Source organism: Rhinoraja longicauda, chromosome 25 (assembly GCF_053455715.1).
Source record: "Rhinoraja longicauda isolate Sanriku21f chromosome 25, sRhiLon1.1, whole genome shotgun sequence".
NCBI classification, from domain to species: domain Eukaryota; kingdom Metazoa; phylum Chordata; class Chondrichthyes; order Rajiformes; family Arhynchobatidae; genus Rhinoraja; species Rhinoraja longicauda.
The window spans coordinates 472348-497160 of NC_135977.1; the positions used below are offsets into that span (position 1 = coordinate 472348).

The following is a 24813-nucleotide window of genomic DNA, read 5'->3' on the forward strand; positions in this document are numbered from 1 at the left end:
CCCCCAGAAACATCCCCTCTGGGTCACAGGTCCACATCTGCTGCACTATCCCTCTTGAGTAACTAGTCCAAGTTCAGAGCCACAACTAAGCTATTTAATCCCTCTGTTCACAGCTGGGCTCAGCAAGGGTGACTATTCAAACCAATGGGTCCATCACAAACAGGTTATTGTCCAGTCCTCAACTCACCTCCATAGATTCCCCAACTAAAATTACAGAGAAGTTGTTATATTAAACCTGGAATTTAATGTGTTTTATTTTAAAACAAACTGCTGAAGGAATTATTCACAGAATATTCCAAATGTCCACTTCAGCCACGATTCACGTTCCTGTCAGCTGCTTCTCGAAGTCTTCCTTGCTGATCTTGCCCTTCTTTAGCTTCTTCAGTAATCTGGTGTCATTGAGCAGTTCATCGATATCGTCCTCATCATCAGACCGCTGCAACAAAGGGGAGTAAGATTCATCGCCATGGAGTCAAGTAACTGCTCCCCAAAAACCCTGTCTCCGGGCAGGCACTTACACACAGACTAGTTATTGGTGAATGAAAGTGTAAAATCTAAACATGTCACACCCTCCCAACACGAGCTCCTGTGGTCAAGGAAAGAGCGTTCACATCACAGCCCTGTGTCCAATCTTCCCACCACCACGTACAAGACGCCATTGTATGCAGAGGCCGAGAAGTGTGTTCAGCTCTGGCTGGACAATTTCTAATCTTGTGATGTGGACTCGATAAGAAGAACACTGGCCTCTCAACCATGGGTCAAGTCTCCATATTACCCCTGCCCACCCCTCACCCCTGCCCACCACACCCCTCCTCTCCACCCCACACCAGCCCATCCCACCCCCTGACCCATGCCCACCCTAGCCCCTCCCACCCCTACCCCTACCCACCCCCTCCCACTTTCCTTTCTCAACCCACCTTCCTTTTGCTGGCCCGCTTTCTCTTCTTGTCTCTCTTGGTTTTCTGCTTTGACCAAGGCTTATTTTTCACGAATTTCTTTTTTGTTTCATTTTGCTTCTCCTGCTTTTGCTGTGCCAACAACCTCTGCCTCTGTTTCTCCCTGTTCTTGTCTTTGTACCGGATGGAATTGGTGTCAATGTCCTCGGGAGCAAAACCTGGGAAATCCTTTCCTCGCATCTCGGGCATTTTGGGCAGTTTGAGGAGAGCAAAGCCTCTGGCCAGTGCTGCAAAGTCTAGATCTGGAGAAAGATCATTGTGGAATCGAGAGGGGAGGGGGGACAGGGAGGGGAGCGAGGAATGGGGAGGGAGGAACGGGACGGGGAAGGGTAGGGGGGACGGGGAGGGGAGCGAGGAATGGGGAGGGGGGACGGGGAGGGGAGCGAGGAATGGGGAGGGAGGAACGGGACGGGGAGGGGAGCGAGGAATGGGGAGGGAGGAACGGGACGGGGAAGGGTAGGGGGGACGGGGAGGGGAGCGAGGAATGGGGAGGGGGGACGGGGAGGGGAGCGAGGAATGGGGAGGGAGGAACGGGACAGGGAGGGGAGCGAGGAATGGGGAGGGAGGAACGGGACGGGGAAGGGTAGGGGGGACGGGGAGGGGAGCGAGGAATGGGGAGGGGGGACGGGGAGGGGAGCGAGGAATGGGGAGGGGGGACGGGGAGGGGAGCGAGGAATGGGGAGGGAGGAACGGGACGGGGAGGGGAGCGAGGAATGGGGAGGGAGGAACGGGACGGGGAGGGGAGCGAGGAATGGGGAGGGAGGAACGGGACGGGGAGGGGGACAGGGAGGAGTGACCAGTGGGTGGGGGGAGTGATGGGTGGGGGAGTGGACACTGAGTGACCGGTGGGGGGGGGGGGGTGATGGGTGGGTGGGGGGAGTGACCAGTAGGGGGGGGGGAGTGACCAGTGGGGGATTGGACACTGAGTGACCAGTGGGGGAGTGATGGGTGGGGGGCCCATGAATCCGTACACCAATGGTCTGCTTACCTTTCATGCGGAATATCAAGCTGCACTCGTGTTTTGCGTAAGACTGAATAAAAGACACAAAGGCCTTCATTCCTTTCTCAAAGATGGCCCGGTCTGATACAGCCAACTTTTTCAGACTTGGCAACACGTCCACAGAATCCTTCATCAGCTTCATCTGCTGCATTGGACACTGAACAGACAACAACCGCCCTGACATCAATCACAAACCTCCAGCAGCTTTGGGTAGTAACAGGAATGCTTATTGTACCGGTAATGCTAAATGTTTATCAGTGACTGCCCGAGGAGTACACGTACTTTCATTTACACAACGGAGGCACGGTGGCGCAGCGGGTAGAGCTGCTGCCTCACAGCGCCAGAGACCGGGTTCAATCCTGACTACGGGTGCTGTCTGTACGGAGTTTGCACGTTCTCCCCGTGACCTGCGTGGGTTTTCTGTTGACTGTTCCCCCCTCCGCCCACAGTCAGAGCACAAAGCCAGCACAGATGGTGGTACAGTAACTCAGCCGCCCAGCTGCAGGCCCAGAGTGTAAGCGTGGTGGCCGCCCGGTCTCTCTCTCTCTCTCTGACACTCGTTACACAGACCAGGAGCTGCAGGCCCAGAGTGTAAGCTTGGTGGCCGCCCGGTCTCTCTCTCTCTCTCTCTCTGACACTCGTTACACAGACCAGGAGCTGCAGGCCCAGAGTGTAAGCATGGTGGCCGCCCGGTCTCTCTCTCTCTCTCTCTGACACTCGTTACACAGACCAGGAGCTGCAGCTCTGGAGTGTAAGCGTGGTGGCCGCCCGGTCTCTCGCTACACGGTCCAGGAGCTGCAGGCCTGGCTGTCCACTACACACGCACCTTCTGGTTGATGGAAAGGAAGTTGACGTAAGTCGCCTCCATGGGGAGCAGGAAGACCAGGGCGTTGCCATGGTGACCAATGCGAGCTGTCCGTCCACAGCGATGGACAAAGGCACTACAACACAAAGCACAGCCTTTAAACACCCGCTCCCCCCACACAACACACCCACCCACACACAACACCCCCACACCAGGCTCACACCTCCCCACACCCACACTACCACGCCCACCCACCCCCACACACACCCATACACAACACCCCCATCATACCTGGCGCTGCTGGGGGGGTCGTACTGCAGCACCCAGTCCACCTCAGGAATATCGATGCCTCGGGCCATGACGTCAGTGCAGACCAGGATGCCACTGGGAACAGAGGGAAGAGTGTGTCAACAGACAGAGGCCTGTGTCCTACCTACACCGTTAAACCACGAGGCCCCTGGCTTAACCCAGCGTCAGGGTCATCTACACCAGCACGGCACTCTCTGGCAGTGACCAACATGGACCAGCAAGACATGGCTGCCTCTGCCCCACCAGCCCACTGCAGTCACTACAATACACAGCTCCAGGGACCCAGGTTTGATCCTGACCTGTGCTGTCTGTGTGGAGTTTGCACGTTCTCTGTGACTTCGTGATCCAGTTTCCACCCACGTCCCAAAGACGTGCAGGTTTGAAGGTTATTTGTCTTCTGTAAATGGCCCCCAGTGTGTCGGGAGTGGGGGAATCCAGTGGAGTGGTGGGAGAGCCCGTGAGGTGAATGGGTAGTTTCCATGCTGTCTCTCTCTGTCCCTGACACAACATCCCAGTGCACATGGTCTGTGCTGCCTCCCACCGATCCAATCAGTTCAATTCCCATTACCGTCTCCAAGTTTTATGAATTCTTTCTAACCTTGACGTCACGTTCAGCACATAACGACAGGGACAGGTGAGTTCCGTACGGGGCCGCTCAGCCCCGTCCTGTGCCTGGCCACTGACAGCAGCGGACTATGAGCTTCCACCACTGACCTTGCCCGTAAACGTGCCCCAGCCTGGTGACCCACCTCACCCCCTGCTTTCCCCGGCCGTCTCTGCCCAACCGCAGGGGATCGGCACACCCCCCCCTCCACCAAACCGTTACCTTTCCAGCTGCCGAAACTCCGTGAAGATGTTTTGCCGTTTGTGCTTCATTTTGCCGTGGATGCACATGATCCGCACATTCTTCACCACCTTGCCCAGGCCACTCCCGTAATATTCCACACACGCACACGTACTGGAAACAACAGCAGCCCCGTTAAACATGGCCCGGGACAGTGGGCCTCAACTGCCGGAACAGCACAACTCCACACACACACCACCCCACACAGAGACACCACCCCACACAGACACCGCCCCACACAGACACACACCACCCCACACACACCACCCCACACACACCACCCCACACAGACACACATCACCCCACACAGACACACATCACCCCACACAGACACACACCACCCCACACAGACACACATCACCCCACACAGACACACATCACCCCACACAGACACCGCCGCCCCACACAGACACACATCACCCCACACAGAGACACCACCGCCCCACACACACCACCCCACACACACCACCCCACACACACCACCCCACACACACCACCCCACAATCACCCCACACACACCACCCCACACAGACACACACCACACACACCACCCCACACACACCACCCCACACACACCACCCCACACACACCACCCCACACAGACACACATCACCCCACACACACCACCCCACACACACCACCCCACACAGACACACATCACCCCACACACACCACCCCACACAGACACACATCACCCCACACACACCACCCCACACACACCACCCCACACACACCACCCCACACACACCACCCCACACACACCACCCCACACAGACACACATCACCCCACACACACCACCCCACACACACCACCCCACACAGACACACATCACCCCACACACACCACCCCACACACACCACCCCACACACACCACCCCACACAGACACACACCGCCCCACACACACCACCCCACACACACCACCCCACACACACCACCCCACACACACCACCCCACACACACCACCCCACACACACCACCCCACACAGACACACATCACCCCACACACACCACCCCCTCACAGAGACACCACCCCACACAGACACACACCACCCCACACACACCACCCCACACACACCACCCCACACACACCACCCCACACAGACACACATCACCCCACACAGACACACATCACCCCACACAGACACATCACCCCACACACACCACCCCACACACACCACCCCACACACACCACCCCACACACACCACCACCTCACAGAGACACCACCCCACACACACCACCCCACACACACCACCCCACACACACCACCACCTCACAGAGACACCACCCCACACACACCACCACCTCACAGAGACACCACCCCACACACACCACCCCACACACACCACCCCACACACACCACCCCACACAGACACACATCACCCCACACACACCACCCCACACAGACACACATCACCCCACACACACCACCCCACACACACCACCCCACACACACCACCCCACACAGACACACACCACCCCACACACACCACCCCACACACACCACCACCTCACAGAGACACCACCCCACACACACCACCCCACACAGACACACATCACCCCACACACACCACCCCACACACACCACCCCACACACACCACCCCACACAGACACACATCACCCCACACACATCACCCCACACACACCACCCCACACACACCACCACCTCACAGAGACACCACCCCACACAGACACCACCGCCCCACACACACCACCCCACACAGACACACATCACCCCACACACACCACCCCACACAGACACACATCACCCCACACACACCACCCCACACACACCACCACCTCACAGAGACACCACCCCACACAGACACACATCACCCCACACACACCACCCCACACAGACACACACCACCCCACACACACCACCCCACACAGACACCACCGCCCCACACAGACACCACCCCACACAGACACACATCACCCCACACACACCACCCCACACAGACACACATCACCCCACACACACCACCCCACACAGACACACATCACCCCACACACACCACCCCACAGACACACACCGCCCCACACACACCACCCCACACAGACACACATCACCCCACACACACCACCACCTCACAGAGACACCACCCCACACAGACACACATCACCCCACACACACCACCCCACACAGACACACACCACCCCACACACACCACCCCACACACACCACCCCACACACACCACCCCACACAGACACACATCACCCCACACACACCACCCCACACACACCACCCCACACACACCACCCCACACAGACACACATCACCCCACACACACCACCCCACACAGACACACATCACCCCACACACACCACCCCACACAGACACACACCGCCCCACACAGACACACATCACCCCACACACACCACCCCACACACACCACCCCACACACACCACCCCACACACACCACCCCACACAGACACACATCACCCCACACACATCACCCCACACACACCACCCCACACACACCACCACCTCACAGAGACACCACCCCACACAGACACACATCACCCCACACACACCACCCCACACAGACACACATCACCCCACACACACCACCCCACAGACACACACCGCCCCACACACACCACCACCTCACAGAGACACCACCCCACACAGACACCACCGCCCCACACAGACACCACCGCCCCACACAGACACCGCCCCACACAGACACCACCGCCCCACACAGACACCGCCCCACACAGACACCACCGCCCCACACAGACACCGCCCCACACACACACCACCCCACACACACCACCCCACACACACCACCCCACACACACCACCCCACACACACCACCCCACACACACCACCCCACACACACCACCCCACACACACCACTCCACACACACCACCACCCCACACAGACACCACCCCACACAGACACACACCACACAGACACCGCCCCACACACACCACCCCACACAGACACTGCCCCAGCACAACCTCAGTCAACACTCCAGCACAACCTTACAGGCACCACCCCATCACAGGCTCCTCACCCCACCACAACCTCACAGAGTCCCCACCCCCTCAGAGTCGCTACTCCAGCACAACCTCACAGGCACCAACCCCAGCACATTAGTGAGTAAATGGGTAACCACAGGTATCTGGATTTATATCTTAACCTTCACACTGCCTGCAGAGAGGATGTGATCCGTCCTCCAGGAGCGCACGTCCCTGCCCCTGGGCTGCACAATGAGCTTCTCCTGAATCTCCAGACACTAGTAGTGAGCGGCCGGTGAATGCCCAGCTGATGGGTACAGGCGGCCCCACATACAGGCGGCCCCGTGCTGCCCGGGTACAAGCCACGCTGCCTCACTGCCCACTACAGGTGACGCTGCCTCACCGCCACTACAGGTGACGCTGCCTCACTGCCCCCTACAGGTGACGCTGCCTCACTGCCCCCTACAGGTGACGCTGCCTCACTGCCCCCTACAGGTGACGCTGCCATTTCCGTCCCTACAGGTGACGCTGCCTCACCGCCACTACAGGTGACGTGGCCTCACTGCCCCCTACAGGTGACACTGCCTCACTGCCCCCTACAGGTGACGTGACCTCACTGCCCCCTACAGGTGACGCTGCCTCACTGCCCCCTACAGGTGACGTGGCCTCACTGCCACTACAGGTGACGTTGCCTCACTGCCCCCTACAGGTGACGCTGCCTCACCGCCACTACAGGTGATGCTGCCTCACTGCCACTACAGGTGACGCTGCCTCACTGCCCCCTACAGGTGACGCTGCAGGTGACACTGCCCCCTACAGGTGACACTGCCATTCCCGTCACTACAGGTGACGCTGCCTCACTGGCCCCTACAGGTGACGCGGCCTCACCGCCCCCAACAGGTGACGCTGCCTCACTGCCGCTACAGGTGACGTGGCCTCACTGCTCCGTACAGGTGACGCTGCCTCACTGCCGCTACAGGTGATGTGGCCTCACTGCCCTCTACAGGTGACGCTGCCTCACTGCCACTACAGGTGACGTGGCCTCAGCGTCGCTACAGGTGACGTGGCCTCACTGCCCCCTACAGGTGACGTGGCCTCACTGCCCCCTACAGGTGACGTGGCCTCACTGCCACTACAGGTGACGCTGCCTCACTGCCGCTACAGGTGATGCTGCCTCACTGCCCCCTACAGGTGACGCTGCCTCACTGCCCCCTACAGGTGACGCTGCCTCACTGCCACTACAGGTGACGTGGCCTCATCGCCGCTACAGGTGACGTGGCCTCACTGCCCCCTACAGGTGACGTGGCCTCACTGCCCCCTACAGGTGACGTGGCCTCACTGCCACTACAGGTGACGCTGCCTCACTGCCGCTACAGGTGACGCTGCCTCACTGCCCCCTACAGGTGACGCTGCCATTTCCGCCCCTACAGGTGACGCTGCCTCACCGCCACTACAGGTGACGTGGCCTCACTGCCCCCTCGCGGACACACTGCTTCACTGCTTCACTGCCCCCTACAGGTGACGTGGCCTCACTGCCCCCTACAGGTGACGCTGCAGGTGACACTGCCCCCTACAGGTGACACTGCCATTCCCGTCACTACAGGTGACGCTGCCTCACTGGCCCCTACAGGTGACGCGGCCTCACCGCCCCCAACAGGTGACGCTGCCTCACTGCCGCTACAGGTGACGTGGCCTCACTGCTCCGTACAGGTGACGCTGCCTCACTGCCGCTACAGGTGATGTGGCCTCACTGCCCTCTACAGGTGACGCTGCCTCACTGCCACTACAGGTGACGTGGCCTCAGCGTTGCTACAGGTGACGTGGCCTCACTGCCCCCTACAGGTGACGTGGCCTCACTGCCCCCTACAGGTGACGTGGCCTCACTGCCACTACAGGTGACGCTGCCTCACTGCCGCTACAGGTGACGCTGCCTCACTGCCCCCTACAGGTGACGCTGCCATTTCCGCCCCTACAGGTGACGCTGCCTCACCGCCACTACAGGTGACGTGGCCTCACTGCCCCCTCGCGGACACACTGCCTCACTGCCCCCTACAGGTGACGTGGCCTCACTGCCCCCTACAGGTGACGCTGCCTCACCGCCACTACAGGTGACGCTGCCTCACTGCCACGACAGGTGACGCTGCCTCACTGCCCCCTACAGGTGATGCTGCCTCACTGCCCCCTACAGGTGACGCTGCCATTTCCGCCCCTACAGGTGACGCTGCCTCACCGCCGCTACAGGTGACGTGGCCTCACTGCCCCCTACAGGTGACGTGGCCTCACTGCCCCCTACAGGTGACGTGGCCTCACTGCCACTACAGGTGACGCTGCCTCACTGCCGCTACAGGTGACGCTGCCTCACTGCCCCCTACAGGTGACGCTGCCATTTCCGCCCCTACAGGTGACGCTGCCTCACCGCCACTACAGGTGACGTGGCCTCACTGCCCCCTCGCGGACACACTGCCTCACTGCTTCACTGCCCCCTACAGGTGACGTGGCCTCACTGCCCCCTACAGGTGACGCTGCAGGTGACACTGCCCCCTACAGGTGACACTGCCATTCCCGTCACTACAGGTGACGCTGCCTCACTGGCCCCTACAGGTGACGCGGCCTCACCGCCCCCAACAGGTGACGCTGCCTCACTGCCGCTACAGGTGACGTGGCCTCACTGCTCCGTACAGGTGACGCTGCCTCACTGCCGCTACAGGTGATGTGGCCTCACTGCCCTCTACAGGTGACGCTGCCTCACTGCCACTACAGGTGACGTGGCCTCAGCGTTGCTACAGGTGACGTGGCCTCACTGCCCCCTACAGGTGACGTGGCCTCACTGCCCCCTACAGGTGACGTGGCCTCACTGCCACTACAGGTGACGCTGCCTCACTGCCGCTACAGGTGACGCTGCCTCACTGCCCCCTACAGGTGACGCTGCCATTTCCGCCCCTACAGGTGACGCTGCCTCACCGCCACTACAGGTGACGTGGCCTCACTGCCCCCTCGCGGACACACTGCCTCACTGCCCCCTACAGGTGACGTGGCCTCACTGCCCCCTACAGGTGACGCTGCCTCACCGCCACTACAGGTGACGCTGCCTCACTGCCACGACAGGTGACGCTGCCTCACTGCCCCCTACAGGTGATGCTGCCTCACTGCCCCCTACAGGTGACGCTGCCATTTCCGCCCCTACAGGTGACGCTGCCTCACCGCCACTACAGGTGACGTGGCCTCACTGCCCCCTACAGGTGACACTGCCTCACTACCCCCTACAGGTGACGTGGCCTCATTGCCCCCTACAGGTGACGCTGCCTCACTGCCCCCTATAGGTGACGTGGCCTCACTGCCACTACAGGTGACGCTGCCTCACTGCCCCCTACAGGTGACGCTGCCTCACCGCCACTACAGGTGACGCTGCCTCACTGCCACTACAGGTGACGCTGCCTCACTGCCCCCTACAGGTGACGCTGCCTCACTGCCCCCTACAGGTGACGCTGCCATTCCCGTCACTACAGGTGACACTGCCACTACAGGTGACGCTGCCTCACCGCCACTACAGGTGACGCTGCCTCACTGCCACTACAGGTGACGCTGCCTCACTGGCCCCTACAGGTGACGCGGCCTCACCGCCCCCAACAGGTGACTCTGCCTCACTGCCGCTACAGGTGACGTGGCCTCACTGCCCCCTACAGGTGACGTGGCCTCACTGCCCCCTACAGGTGACGCTGCCTCACTGCCACTACAGGTGACGTGGCCTCATCGCCGCTACAGGTGACGTGGCCTCACTGCCCCCTACAGGTGACGTGGCCTCACTGCCCCCTACAGGTGACGTGGCCTCACTGCCACTACAGGTGACGCTGCCTCACTGCCGCTACAGGTGACGCTGCCTCACTGCCCCCTACAGGTGACGCTGCCATTTCCGCCCCTACAGGTGACGCTGCCTCACCGCCACTACAGGTGACGTGGCCTCACTGCCCCCTCGCGGACACACTGCCTCACTGCCCCCTACAGGTGACGTGGCCTCACTGCCCCCTACAGGTGACGCTGCCTCACCGCCACTACAGGTGACGCTGCCTCACTGCCACGACAGGTGACGCTGCCTCACTGCCCCCTACAGGTGATGCTGCCTCACTGCCCCCTACAGGTGACGCTGCCATTTCCGCCCCTACAGGTGACGCTGCCTCACCGCCACTACAGGTGACGTGGCCTCACTGCCCCCTACAGGTGACACTGCCTCACTACCCCCTACAGGTGACGTGGCCTCATTGCCCCCTACAGGTGACGCTGCCTCACTGCCCCCTATAGGTGACGTGGCCTCACTGCCACTACAGGTGACGCTGCCTCACTGCCCCCTACAGGTGACGCTGCCTCACCGCCACTACAGGTGACGCTGCCTCACTGCCACTACAGGTGACGCTGCCTCACTGCCCCCTACAGGTGACGCTGCCTCACTGCCCCCTACAGGTGACGCTGCCATTCCCGTCACTACAGGTGACACTGCCACTACAGGTGACGCTGCCTCACCGCCACTACAGGTGACGCTGCCTCACTGCCACTACAGGTGACGCTGCCTCACTGGCCCCTACAGGTGACGCGGCCTCACCGCCCCCAACAGGTGACTCTGCCTCACTGCCGCTACAGGTGACGTGGCCTCACTGCCCCCTACAGGTGACGTGGCCTCACTGCCCCCTACAGGTGACGCTGCCTCACTGCCACTACAGGTGACGTGGCCTCATCGCCGCTACAGGTGACGTGGCCTCACTGCCCCCTACAGGTGACGTGGCCTCACTGCCCCCTACAGGTGACGTGGCCTCACTGCCACTACAGGTGACGCTGCCTCACTGCCGCTACAGGTGACGCTGCCTCACTGCCCCCTACAGGTGACGCTGCCATTTCCGCCCCTACAGGTGACGCTGCCTCACCGCCACTACAGGTGACGTGGCCTCACTGCCCCCTCGCGGACACACTGCCTCACTGCCCCCTACAGGTGACGTGGCCTCACTGCCCCCTACAGGTGACGCTGCCTCACCGCCACTACAGGTGACGCTGCCTCACTGCCACGACAGGTGACGCTGCCTCACTGCCCCCTACAGGTGATGCTGCCTCACTGCCCCCTACAGGTGACGCTGCCATTTCCGCCCCTACAGGTGACGCTGCCTCACCGCCACTACAGGTGACGTGGCCTCACTGCCCCCTACAGGTGACACTGCCTCACTACCCCCTACAGGTGACGTGGCCTCATTGCCCCCTACAGGTGACGCTGCCTCACTGCCCCCTATAGGTGACGTGGCCTCACTGCCACTACAGGTGACGCTGCCTCACTGCCCCCTACAGGTGACGCTGCCTCACCGCCACTACAGGTGACGCTGCCTCACTGCCACTACAGGTGACGCTGCCTCACTGCCCCCTACAGGTGACGCTGCCTCACTGCCCCCTACAGGTGACGCTGCCATTCCCGTCACTACAGGTGACACTGCCACTACAGGTGACGCTGCCTCACCGCCACTACAGGTGACGCTGCCTCACTGCCACTACAGGTGACGCTGCCTCACTGGCCCCTACAGGTGACGCGGCCTCACCGCCCCCAACAGGTGACTCTGCCTCACTGCCGCTACAGGTGACGTGGCCTCACTGCCCCCTACAGGTGACGTGGCCTCACTGCCCCCTACAGGTGACGCTGCCTCACTGCCACTACAGGTGACGTGGCCTCATCGCCGCTACAGGTGACGTGGCCTCACTGCCCCCTACAGGTGACGTGGCCTCACTGCCACTGCAGGTGACGCTGCCTCACTGCCACTACAGGTGACGCTGCCTCACTGCCGCTACAGGTGACGCTGCCTCACTGCCCCCTACAGGTGACGTGGCCTCACTGCCCCCTACAGGTGACGTGGCCTCACTGCCCCCTACAGGTGACGCTGCCTCACTGCCGCTACAGGTGACGCTGCCTCACTGCCCCCTACAGGTGACGCTGCCATTTCCGCCCCTACAGGTGACGCTGCCTCACCGCCACTACAGGTGACGTGGCCTCACTGCCCCCTCGCGGACACACTGCCTCACTGCTTCACTGCCCCCTACAGGTGACGTGGCCTCACTGCCCCCTACAGGTGACGCTGCAGGTGACACTGCCCCCTACAGGTGACACTGCCATTCCCGTCACTACAGGTGACGCTGCCTCACTGGCCCCTACAGGTGACGCGGCCTCACCGCCCCCAACAGGTGACGCTGCCTCACTGCCGCTACAGGTGACGTGGCCTCACTGCTCCGTACAGGTGACGCTGCCTCACTGCCCTCTACAGGTGACGCTGCCTCACTGCCACTACAGGTGACGTGGCCTCAGCGTTGCTACAGGTGACGTGGCCTCACTGCCCCCTACAGGTGACGTGGCCTCACTGCCCCCTACAGGTGACGTGGCCTCACTGCCACTACAGGTGACGCTGCCTCACTGCCGCTACAGGTGACGCTGCCTCACTGCCCCCTACAGGTGACGCTGCCATTTCCGCCCCTACAGGTGACGCTGCCTCACCGCCACTACAGGTGACGTGGCCTCACTGCCCCCTCGCGGACACACTGCCTCACTGCCCCCTACAGGTGACGTGGCCTCACTGCCCCCTACAGGTGACGCTGCCTCACCGCCACTACAGGTGACGCTGCCTCACTGCCACGACAGGTGACGCTGCCTCACTGCCCCCTACAGGTGATGCTGCCTCACTGCCCCCTACAGGTGACGCTGCCATTTCCGCCCCTACAGGTGACGCTGCCTCACCGCCACTACAGGTGACGTGGCCTCACTGCCCCCTACAGGTGACACTGCCTCACTACCCCCTGCAGGTGACGTGGCCTCATTGCCCCCTACAGGTGACGCTGCCTCACTGCCCCCTATAGGTGACGTGGCCTCACTGCCACTACAGGTGACGCTGCCTCACTGCCCCCTACAGGTGACGCTGCCTCACCGCCACTACAGGTGACGCTGCCTCACTGCCACTACAGGTGACGCTGCCTCACTGCCCCCTACAGGTGACGCTGCCTCACTGCCCCTACAGGTGACGCTGCCATTCCCGTCACTACAGGTGACACTGCCACTACAGGTGACGCTGCCTCACCGCCACTACAGGTGACGCTGCCTCACTGCCACTACAGGTGACGCTGCCTCACTGGCCCCTACAGGTGACGCGGCCTCACCGCCCCCAACAGGTGACTCTGCCTCACTGCCGCTACAGGTGACGTGGCCTCACTGCCCCCTACAGGTGACGTGGCCTCACTGCCCCCTACAGGTGACGCTGCCTCACTGCCACTACAGGTGACGTGGCCTCATCGCCGCTACAGGTGACGTGGCCTTACTGCCCCCTACAGGTGACGTGGCCTCACTGCCACTACAGGTGACGCTGCCTCACTGCCACTACAGGTGACGCTGCCTCACTGCCGCTACAGGTGACACTGCCTCACTGCCCCCTACAGGTGACGTGGCCTCACTGCCCCCTACAGGTGACGTGGCCTCACTGCCCCCTACAGGTGACGTGGCCTCACTGCCACTACAGGTGACGCTGCCTCACTGCCACTACAGGTGACGCTGCCTCACTGCTGCTACAGGTGACGTGGCCTCACCACCACTACAGGTGACGTGGCCTCACCGCCACTACAGGTGACGCTGCCTCACCACTACTACAGGTGACTTGGCCTTACCGCCACTACAGGTGACGTGGCCTCACCGTTACATCCAGAATGGAAACACAGATCACGACCCACAACTTTCACACATGCAGTAAAATTCACTCTCACTAAAAATAAACATAATAAGCACAAGGTTTATATTTGTTTAGCTCGACATGGCCTCACATTGCCAAACCCTGTGACATGGTCTGTCTTCATGGAGCCGGGACTTGCCTGTTTATACACGACCACAATCGGGGCATGTTTGTCCACGAAGGATCGACAGGCTGAGGGTTGGGCAGAGCGGAGGCGGCACGGATTCACCATCAGGGCCAAGAGCGGGTGACGGATTGTGCAGCCACGGAGCAGAGACAGCAAGTGGGTGCTGGGAGCACCGCCAATGGGTGCTGGATGCTGGGGTCACCGCCAGTGGGTGCTGGGAGCACAGGTTAGTTGGTGCTGGGAGCACAGGTTAGTTGGTGCTGGGAGCACAGCCAGTGGGTGCTGGGAGCACAGGTTAGTTGGTGCTGGGAGCACAGCCAGTGGGTACTGGGGGCACAGGTTAGTTGGTGCTGGGAGCACTGCCAGTGGGTGCTGGGAGCACCGCCAATGGATGCTGGGGGCACTGCCAGTGGGTGCTGGGAGCACCGCCAGTGGGTGCTGGGAGCACGGGTTAGTTGGTGCTGGGAGCACCGCCAGTGGTCACCGGCAGTGGGTGTTGCATGGAGGCTGGGGCACAGACTGGGCAGAGGATGGGGGCATCGCCTTGTTACCAGAGGCATTGACTCGTCGACCCTGCTTGCCCTGGCACGGGACGTCGGCGTTCCCGCATGACTCAGCGTTTGGCCAGATCACAGCAGGTGATGAGTTACCGTACAGGAGAGGAGCCGAACACCGACACTGCTTGAGGGGAGCTGCAACGACCACCGCTCGCTGGAACCAACAACCACCTGAAGAAGACGAGATGTTTCTGCTTCTTGTGCTGACGGAGGAAGGCAACTAACTGGTTAAACTTCTCATCCGCTCGGCAGATCTGTAAAGCAAAGAGCCCAAAGATTCAGAACAAAGCGCCCTCTCTCTCTCTCGCTATACAGATGCTGCTTGGCCGGCTGATTATTACAGCATATTGATATTGGTTTATTATTATTGTTGTCGCATCTTCAGGGTACAGTGAAAAACCTTGTGCTCAGCTACCCTGGCACATGATGCCGCACAAATGTACATCAAGGTAATGCAAGAGGGAGAGATGGAAGGTATGCAGAATATCGTTACAGCTCCAGAGAAAGTGCAAATAAAGAGAAAAGTGCCATGCCTGCAATGAGGTAGATTGGAAGATTCATCCGGAGCACATGAAAGGTGTGCGGTGGTGTTACCTACAGTCCTGTCAATGGGGTTTGAGCAGAGTAGCACAGTCTGGGTGTACAGGAGTCTAGTGAGTGTGGCACACTCTGGGTGTACAGGAGTGAGTGTGGCAATCTGGTGTACAGGAGTCTAGTGAGTGTGGCACAGTCTGGGTGGACAGGGGTCTAGTGAGTGTGGCAGTCGGGGTGTACAGGAGTGAGTGTGTCACAGTCTGGGTGTACAGGAGTGAGTGTGGCACAGTCTGGGTGTACAGGAGTGAGTGTGGCACACTCTGGGTGTACAGGAGTGAGTGTGGCACAGTCTGGGTGTACAGGAGTGAGTGTGGCACACTCTGGGTGTACAGGAGTGAGTGTGGCAGTCGGGGTGTACAGGAGTGAGTGTGGCAATCTGGGTGTACAGGAGTGAGTGTGGCAATCTGGTGTACAGGAGTCTAGTGAGGGGCTGAGGTCACAGACTCACAGGGCACCCGTGTGGAGAATCCTCAAGGCAAGTGGGTCAGGAAGTCGAGGATCCAGTGGGGGGGGGGGGGGGGCAGAGTCCTTGGTCCAGGGATGTGGGGATGAGTTTGGTTAGGATTATGGTTTTGAAGGTGGATCTATTTAGTCGATAAATAGGAGTCTGACGTAGGTGTCCTTGTTACCAGACGATGCAGGCGTGAGTGTGGGAGCAGGGACATGGTAACGGCCACAGGGCACGAGAGGTGGATGAGCGAGCAAGGAGTGAACGGGGGGGGGGTGAATGGCAGGGGTCTGAACGGGGGGGGGGGGAGTGAACGGCAGGGGTCTGAACGGGGGGGGGGGGAGTGAACGGCAGGGGATGTTAATGGAGGGCTGGGGAGAGTTAATGGAAGGGTGGGAGCGCGGAGCGATTGGGTGTCATGGCCGCTCCAAATCAGAGGCCCTTCGGCCCGCTGGAGGTCTGGGATCTCACCGCGTAGTAGTTGTGCAGACGGATAGGCGTCCTCTGTGTGCTCTCCGCCGCCAGCCCCTTCTCCTTGACGGTGATGCGGACAGGGTTACGCAGCCCTGCGCGCACCAGCGACTCCACCTCGTCCGTCTGCGTGGCCGAGAACAGCCCCGTCCTCCGCTGCTTCGGCAGCAACCCCAGGATGGCGTTCAAGCTGCAGCGAGAGTGGGGACCCAGTCAGGACTGCGCAATAGCAGGGCCGTAGCTGGCAACACCTGGGCCGCAGCTGGCAACACCTGGGCCACAGCTGGCAACACCTGGGCCACAGCTGGCAACAGCAGGGCCGCAGCTGGCAACACCAGGCCCACAGCTGGCAACAGCAGAACCACAGCTGGCAACACCTGGGCCACAGCTGCCAACACCAGGCCCACAGCTGGCAACACCTGGGCCACAGCTGCCAACACCTGGGTCACAACTGGCAACACCAGGCCCACAGCTGGCAACGTCAGGACCGCAGCTGGCAATGCCGGGGCAGAGCTCAGCCACTGATCACCCCCCCACCCTCCAGCCCAACCAAGCAGCACTGGTACTTACAAAAACAGGGACTGCAGTGAAACGTCATAAAAGTGTTAAGAAAGACACAGAGTACTGGAGTAACTCAGTGGGTCAGGCAGCATCTCTGGAGAACATGGATAGGTGACGTGTTGGGTCGGGACCCTTCTTTATACTGATGGAGTTGGGGGAAGAAAGCTGGAAAAGAGTGGCGGGGGCGGGATAAAGCCTGGCAAGTGATAGATGGATACAGGTGAGGGGGGTTTGATGGGCCGATGGTTGAACAATGGCCTGAGATGACAAGGAGAAGGCAGGGAGAGGAAAAATATGTAAAGTCAGAGGGTGGAAGGGGGCAGAGGGATGGTGGGAGAAACCGGTGTTCACCAGGGTAGGGGCACTGGGGAGGGGTCACCCACTCAATACTCATAGTGTTCTGCTTTCTCCCCCAACATCCTCCACAGACGCTGCCTGATTCACTGTTACTCCAACACCGGCACTTCCCTGTGTCTCCCACGCCTTTACATTTGCAGCTTGCCCCACCCCCACCCTCCCCCAGTCAGAGCGATCCACCCCCACCCTCCCACATCACCACCCCCATCTCCCCCAGCAGGCCCCGGCCCTCACCGTCCCAAACCCTCCCCAGCAACCCACCCCCTGCCCCACCCCCACCCTGTTGCCCCCCTGCCCCACTCCTACCCTGTCCCCCCCCCGTACCACCCCCACCCTGTCCCCTCCAGCCCCACCCCCACACTGCCCACCCCGCCCCCACCCTGTTGCCCCCCTGCCCCACCCCTACCCTGCCCCCCCCCCCCATACCACCCTGCCCCCCCACCTGGCCTGGAAGCCCAGCTCCAGCAGCCGGTCGGCCTCGTCCAGCACCAGCACGTCCAGGCTCCTCACGCATCCGGCCAGCTCCACCCCTTCTGCTCGTCGCCTCAACATGTCCTCCAGGCGGCCGGGTGTGCCCACCACGATGTTCCCTCTGCCCCAAACACACACACAGTCTCTCCTCAGCCACCGCTCAGTCTCTGCTGGGGAACCAGTGACCGGGTCCCAGCCACTGTATTCCTCCCCGCGCCATAAAGCGTTCCAGCGGCTCCCCTCCCACCCATTCCCAGTCCACGCGCAGCCAGGGGGTGGCCTGAAGGCGAGGGGTGGCAGTGGGGGTGGAGTGCCGGGTGTCCGAATGGTCTGGGTCCAGTGGTGGGGCGCAGTGGTGGGGAGGGGAGGTGGAGGGGTGGCTCTCCACAGAGTGGTCGGGGCCCGGTGGGTGAGGGGCAGTGGGGGGAGGGGGGGGGTGATGGGGTGGCAGAGCCAATCCCAGCCATGCCCCAGGTTGGAGCAGCCAGTGGGCAGAGTGCTGGCTACCTGGCAACTGGAGCATTGTAACCCAGAGCAGGAGTAATGCTGGCTCTCAGAGGAGTCAGTGAATGAGCGCTGCAGCCTGGCAAAGGGCAAGGCACAGGCACCAACTGGTCCAGAACCAGGGACGGGATCAGATACAGAACTGCCAGGAACATTCAATTGGTCAGAGGTCTACACTCACCCATGCTTCCTGAAGTTCTCTACGTCTTCCATTGGGTTCCTTCCACCAATGAAGAGAATCTGACTGAGAGCAGAACACAGCTGATTAACTCCTTCACACACCGATGTCCCACACCCTAACCCAAACAGCACTGGCAGACCCTGGGAGCCCACAGCACACAGACCCCTCGCCTCACTCACCTGAACTGTGGGAAGTGCACTGTGAACTGTCTGAACACCTCATCGATCTGGGCAGCCAGCTCCCGTGTGGGAGTGATAATGAGAGCCCCAACCTGCATGTGCAAGGAGAGAGGAGGAGAGTCACTCTCAGAACCTGAGCCCACAGAAGAACTTGTATCTCTGGAGGGCAATTCATCCAATGAACACCACCTCACTGAATTACTGCTGCATTCACAATTCACTGTAAGATCTTTGTGCATTATTTAAAATGTGAGTAAACGTCCATGCCAATGTATTTGAAGGAATCTCTGACACACAGATGCAGCTGATCACATAACAGTGAATGTGGAGGGCAGGAAGGAGATGGTCATAGAATCTTACGCACGGAAACAGGCCCAACAACCAGCTCCTTGCTTCATTGATTACAAATAAGCTGTGAACATGGTCCCAGGATGGAACCGTGAAGTCCTCTGCTCTTCAACATAGTCCCATGGAACCCGACAGAGCAAAGTGGCCTCACTGTGATGCCCAGAAATCAGCCCTTCTCACAGTGCACTCAGTGTCACTCCAGGGCAGGGACAAATCCACACTCCGTCAGTAATGAGAATGCCAACAAGTTATGCTCTACCTTCCAAATTAATTCATGTTTATTTTACAACGATTAAACTCAACACTCAGGCAATTTTAAACCATGCACAGAACAAACCTGCATTTTCTTTAACTTCTCCTCGCGCTTTAGAAGGATTTCCAAAGTGGGAATGACGAAAGCCAAGGTTTTCCCACTGCCAGTCACCTGCAGCATATGAATGCACAGCTTCACCAAACGGCAACAATCATTCAACAAAATCCACAGAACGCGTTTAAGCCACCAGGTAACTTACTGCTTCTACCGCTACATCCTTGTTGTTCATAAACAGAGGAATGGTTGCAGACTGCAAAAAAACACAGGCAGATGGAGTCATGTTCCCCTTTGAAAGAGTTGATTTATTCACTCTTTGTTTAAACCTTTTCACACGACAGTTGAAATGTGCCTGCATTGGTGATTGAGAATTCTCCGGCTATTATCCAGCTGCTTGAGCAGTATATCCAAATAACTACCAGTGCGGTGAAGAGCTTTAGTTAAGATATTTTGAGAAATTGTCATTTAATGCTCATTAATAACAATTAGTGCTACAGTCAACGCTGAATCCAAGACCCAAACACTAAGGTCAACCTACTACAGCACATGGTCCGATACAGGCACACTGACTCCAACCTATTCTAGGTGGCCACTGCCTCCACAGTTGTGGGTGAATAGTGGGGTGAGGAGTGGCAAGAATAGTGGGGTGAGGAGGCAGGGCGATGGTTGCAAGTCAGGGGTAAGGGCACTAGGTGCCAGGAGAAGGGTGAACGGTCAGAGAGAGGGGTCGCTGGGATGAAACTGTCCCTGAATCTGGAGCTGTGCGTCACTCCCATACCATTTGTCGGTTGGGAGAGGGGAGAAGAGTCAAGAGGTACAGAAGTGTAAATACACACACCTCCAGATTCAGGGACAGTTTCTTTCCGGCTGTTATCAGGCAACTGGATTTACGAAGGGGAAATCATGCTTGACAAATCTACTGGAATTTTTTGAGGATGTAACTAGGAAAATTGACAAGGGAGAGTCAGTGGATGTGGTGTACCTCGACTTTCAGAAAGCCTTCGACAAGGTCCCACATAGGAGATTAGTGGGCAAAATTAGGGCACATGGTATTGGGGGTAGGGTACTGACATGGATAGAAAATTGGTTGACAGACAGAAAGCAAAGAGTGGGGATAAATGGGTCCCTTTCGGAATGGCAGGCAGTGACCAGTGGGGTACCGCAAGGTTCGGTGCTGGGACCCCAGCTATTTACGATATACATTAATGACTTAGACGAAGGGATTAAAAGTACCATTAGCAAATTTACAATAGACAATAGACAATAGACAATAGGTGCAGGAGTAGGCCATTCAGCCCTTCGAGCCAGCACCGCCATTCAATGCGATCATGGCTGATCACTATCAATCAGTACCCCGTTCCTGCCTTCTCCCCATACCCCCTCACTCCGCTATCCTTAAGAGCTCTATCCAGCTCTCTCTTGAAAGCATCCAACGAACTGGCCTCCACTGCCTTCTGAGGCAGAGAATTCCACACCTTCACCACCCTCTGACTGAAAAAGTTCTTCCTCATCTCCGTTCTAAATGGCCTACCCCTTATTCTCAAACTGTGGCCCCTTGTTCTGGACTCCCCCAACATTGGGAACATGTTATCTGCCTCTAATGTGTCCAATCCCCTAATTATCTTATATGTTTCAATAAGATCCCCCCTCATCCTTCTAAATTCCAGTGTATACAAGCCCAATCGCTCCAGCCTTTCAACATACGACAGTCCCGCCATTCCGGGAATTAATCTAGTGAACCTACGCTGCACGCCCTCCATAGCAAGAATATCCTTCCTCAAATTTGGAGACCAAAACTGCACACAGTACTCCAGGTGCGGTCTCACCAGGGCCCGGTACAACTGTAGAAGGACCTCTTTGCTCCTATACTCAACTCCTCTTGTTACGAAGGCCAACATTCCATTGGCTTTCTTCACTGCCTGCTGAACCTGCATGCTTCCTTTCATTGACTGATGCACTAGGACACCCAGATCTCGTTGAACTCCCCCTCCTCCTAACTTGACACCATTCAGATAATAATCTGCCTTTCTATTCTTACTTCCAAAGTGAATAACCTCACACTTATCTACATTAAACTGCATCTGCCATGTATCCGCCCACTCACACAACCTGTCCAGGTCACCCTGCAGCCTTATTGCATCTTCCTCACAATTCACACTACCCCCCAACTTAGTATCATCTGCAAATTTGCTAATGGTACTTTTAATCCCTTCGTCTAAGTCATTAATGTATATCGTAAATAGCTGGGGTCCCAGCACCGAACCTTGCGGTACCCCACTGGTCACTGCCTGCCATTCCGAAAGGGACCCATTTATCCCCACTCTTTGCTTTCTGTCTGTTAACCAATTTTCTATCCATGTCAGTACCCTACCCCCAATACCATGTGCCCTAATTTTGCCCACTAATCTCCTATGTGGGACCTTGTCGAAGGCTTTCTGAAAGTCGAGGTACACCACATCCACTGACTCTCCCTTGTCAATTTTCCTAGTTACATCCTCAAAAAATTCCAGTAGATTTGTCAAGCATGATTTCCCCTTCGTAAATTTGCAGATGATACTAAGTTGGGGGGTAGTGTGAATTGTGAGGAAGATGCAATAAGGCTGCAGGGTGACTTGGACAGGTTGTGTGAGTGGGCGGATACATGGCAGATGCAGTTTAATGTAGGTAAGTGTGAGGTTATTCACTTTGGAAGTAAGAATAGAAAGGCAGATTATTATCTGAATGGTGTCAAGTTAGGAGGAGGGGGAGTTCAACGAGATCTGGGTGTCCTAGTGCATCAGTCAATGAAAGGAAGCATGCAGGTTCAGCAGGCAGTGAAGAAAGCCAATGGAATGTTGGCCTTCGTAACAAGAGGAGTTGAGTATAGGAGCAAAGAGGTCCTTCTACAGTTGTACCGGGCCCTGGTGAGACCGCACCTGGAGTACTGTGTGCAGTTTTGGTCTCCAAATTTGAGGAAGGATATTCTTGCTATGGAGGGCGTGCAGCGTAGGTTCACTAGGTTAATTCCCGGAATGGCGTGACTGTCGTATGTTGAAAGGCTGGAGCGATTGGGCTTGTATACACTGGAATTTAGAAGGATGAGGGGGGATCTTATTGAAACATATAAGATAATTAGGGGATTGGACACATTAGAGGCAGATAACATGTTCCCAATGTTGGGGGAGTCCAGAACAAGGGGCCACAGTTTGAGAATAAGGGGTAGGCCATTTAGAACGGAGATGAGGAAGAACTTTTTCAGTCAGAGGGTGGTGAAGGTGTGGAATTCTCTGCCTCAGAAGGCAGTGGAGGCCAGTTCGTTGGATGCTTTCAAGAGAGAGCTGGATAGAGCTCTTAAGGATAGCGGAGTGAGGGGGTATGGGGAGAAGGCAGGAACGGGGTACTGATTGAGAGTGATCAGCCATGATCGCATTGAATGGCGGTGCTGGCTCGAAGGGCTGAATGGCCTACTCCTGCACCTATTGTCTATTGTCTATTGTCTATTATCATACCACAACCAGAGAACAGTCCTGAACTACAATCTACCTCTACGGTGACCCTCGGACTATCTTTGAAGACTTTGCTGGCTTTACCTTGCACTAAACGTTACTCCCTTATCGTGTATCTGTGCACTATAAATGGGTCGATTGTAATCATGTATTGTCTTTCTGTTGGCTGGATAGGGCGGCACGGTAGCGCAGCGGTAGAGTTGCTGCTTTACAGCGAATGCAGCGCTGGAGACTGGGTGCTGCACTGTAAGGAGTTTGTACGTTCTCCCCGTGACCTGCGTGGGTTTTCTCCGAGATCTTCGGTTTCCTCCCACACTCCAAAGACGTACAGGTATGTAGGTTAATTGGCTGGGTAAATGTAAAAATTGTCCCTAGTGGGTGTAGGATAGTGTTAATGCACGGGGATCGCTGGGCGGCACGGACTTGGAGGGCCGAAAAGGCGTTTCGGGCTGTATATATATGATATGATATGATAGCGCGCAACAAAAGCTTTTGACTGTAGCTCGGTACACGCGATAGTAAACCAGAGTGGAAGGTCAGGGGAGTGGGTGAAAGGTCAGGGGGAGTGGGTGAAGGGTCAGGGGGAGAAAGGTCAGGGGGAGTGTGTGAAAGGTCAAGGGAGTGGGTGAAAGGTCAGGGGGAGTGGGTGAACGGTCAAAGGGGGTGAACGGTCAGGGGGGAGTGGGTGAAAGGTCAGGAGGAGTGGGTGAAAGGTCGGGGGAGTGGGTGAAAGGTCGGGGGGAATGGGTGAAAGGTCAGCGGAGTGGGTGAACGGTCAAGGGGGTGAAAGGTCAGCGGAGTGGGTGAACGGTCAAATGGGTGAAAGGTCAGGGGAGTGGGTGAAATGTCAGGGGGTGAGCGGAGGTTCAGAGCCCCCCCCCCCCCGGCCGCCAACCCTGAGTGACCTGCACCGGCGTCATGTGAGTGAAGCGAAGCTGCCGCAGCGCCTCCACGATCCGCGGGTGGAGCCCGACCGGCAAACTCCCCCAGCCGCCGCCGTCCGCCATCTTCCCCAGGCGCGCATCCGGCCCGCCGCCTCCCCTGGTCCGCCACGCGCTTCCGGCCCGCCGCCTCCCCTGGTCCGCCACTCGCTTCCGGCCCGCCGCCTCCCCTGGTCCGCCACTCGCTTCCGGCCCGCCGCTCGCTTCCGGCCCGCCGCCTCCCCTGGTCCGCCGCTCGCTTCCGGCCCACCACCTCCCCTGGTCCGCCCACCTTTGGTTCCGGGCGGGACGGCGCCGCCGGGGGCCCCGCAGCGCTCCGCGGCCACGGATGGCGGGTTTAGTCTGTTCGGCAAAAGGCCTTTCAAATACATTTCAAGGTTACTGAATTTAGATTTAGTGATTTAAAAAACCCAGCACCACAAGGTGTCTAACTCAAAGAGCTTAATTTACTGCCACAACTTAATTCCCATTTATCAGAGGCGTGTGGCGACGAGTGACTGTCACTGCAACAAGACTGTTCGTTCACACACAGCAGCCTTGCACAAATAGCACAGCCTGACGTGTTAGACTAGTTTATGAATAGGTCCGAACCTTAAGGGTTAGTAAATTGGGAGAGGGCAAACTCCAATATTATCAGATAGGAGTGAGGAAAATTGGGAG

At 58.4% G+C, this 24813-nt stretch overlaps 1 protein-coding gene across 2 annotated transcripts; it reads right to left on the reverse strand.

The window, feature by feature from the left end:
• Nucleotides 1-236: 236 nt before the first annotated feature.
• On the reverse strand, nt 237-24247 carry ddx55 (DEAD (Asp-Glu-Ala-Asp) box polypeptide 55). Of its 2 annotated transcripts, none has more exons than XM_078421100.1 (14): nt 24118-24247; nt 19930-19980; nt 19755-19841; nt 19070-19161; nt 18891-18953; nt 18177-18326; nt 16817-17006; nt 15475-15557; nt 3897-4028; nt 3053-3145; nt 2783-2897; nt 1945-2113; nt 918-1198; nt 237-436 (listed from the first exon to the last, which is right to left on the reverse strand). In XM_078421100.1, exons 1-14 carry the CDS (start codon nt 24217-24219, stop codon nt 320-322), a joined length of 1725 nt encoding a protein of 574 aa, XP_078277226.1. In that variant the 5' UTR covers nt 24220-24247; the 3' UTR covers nt 237-319. The 2 variants fall into 2 exon arrangements, with proteins under 2 accessions (XP_078277226.1, XP_078277225.1); XM_078421099.1 differs by having other exon boundaries at nt 15397-15557.
• Nucleotides 24248-24813: the final 566 nt, after the last annotated feature.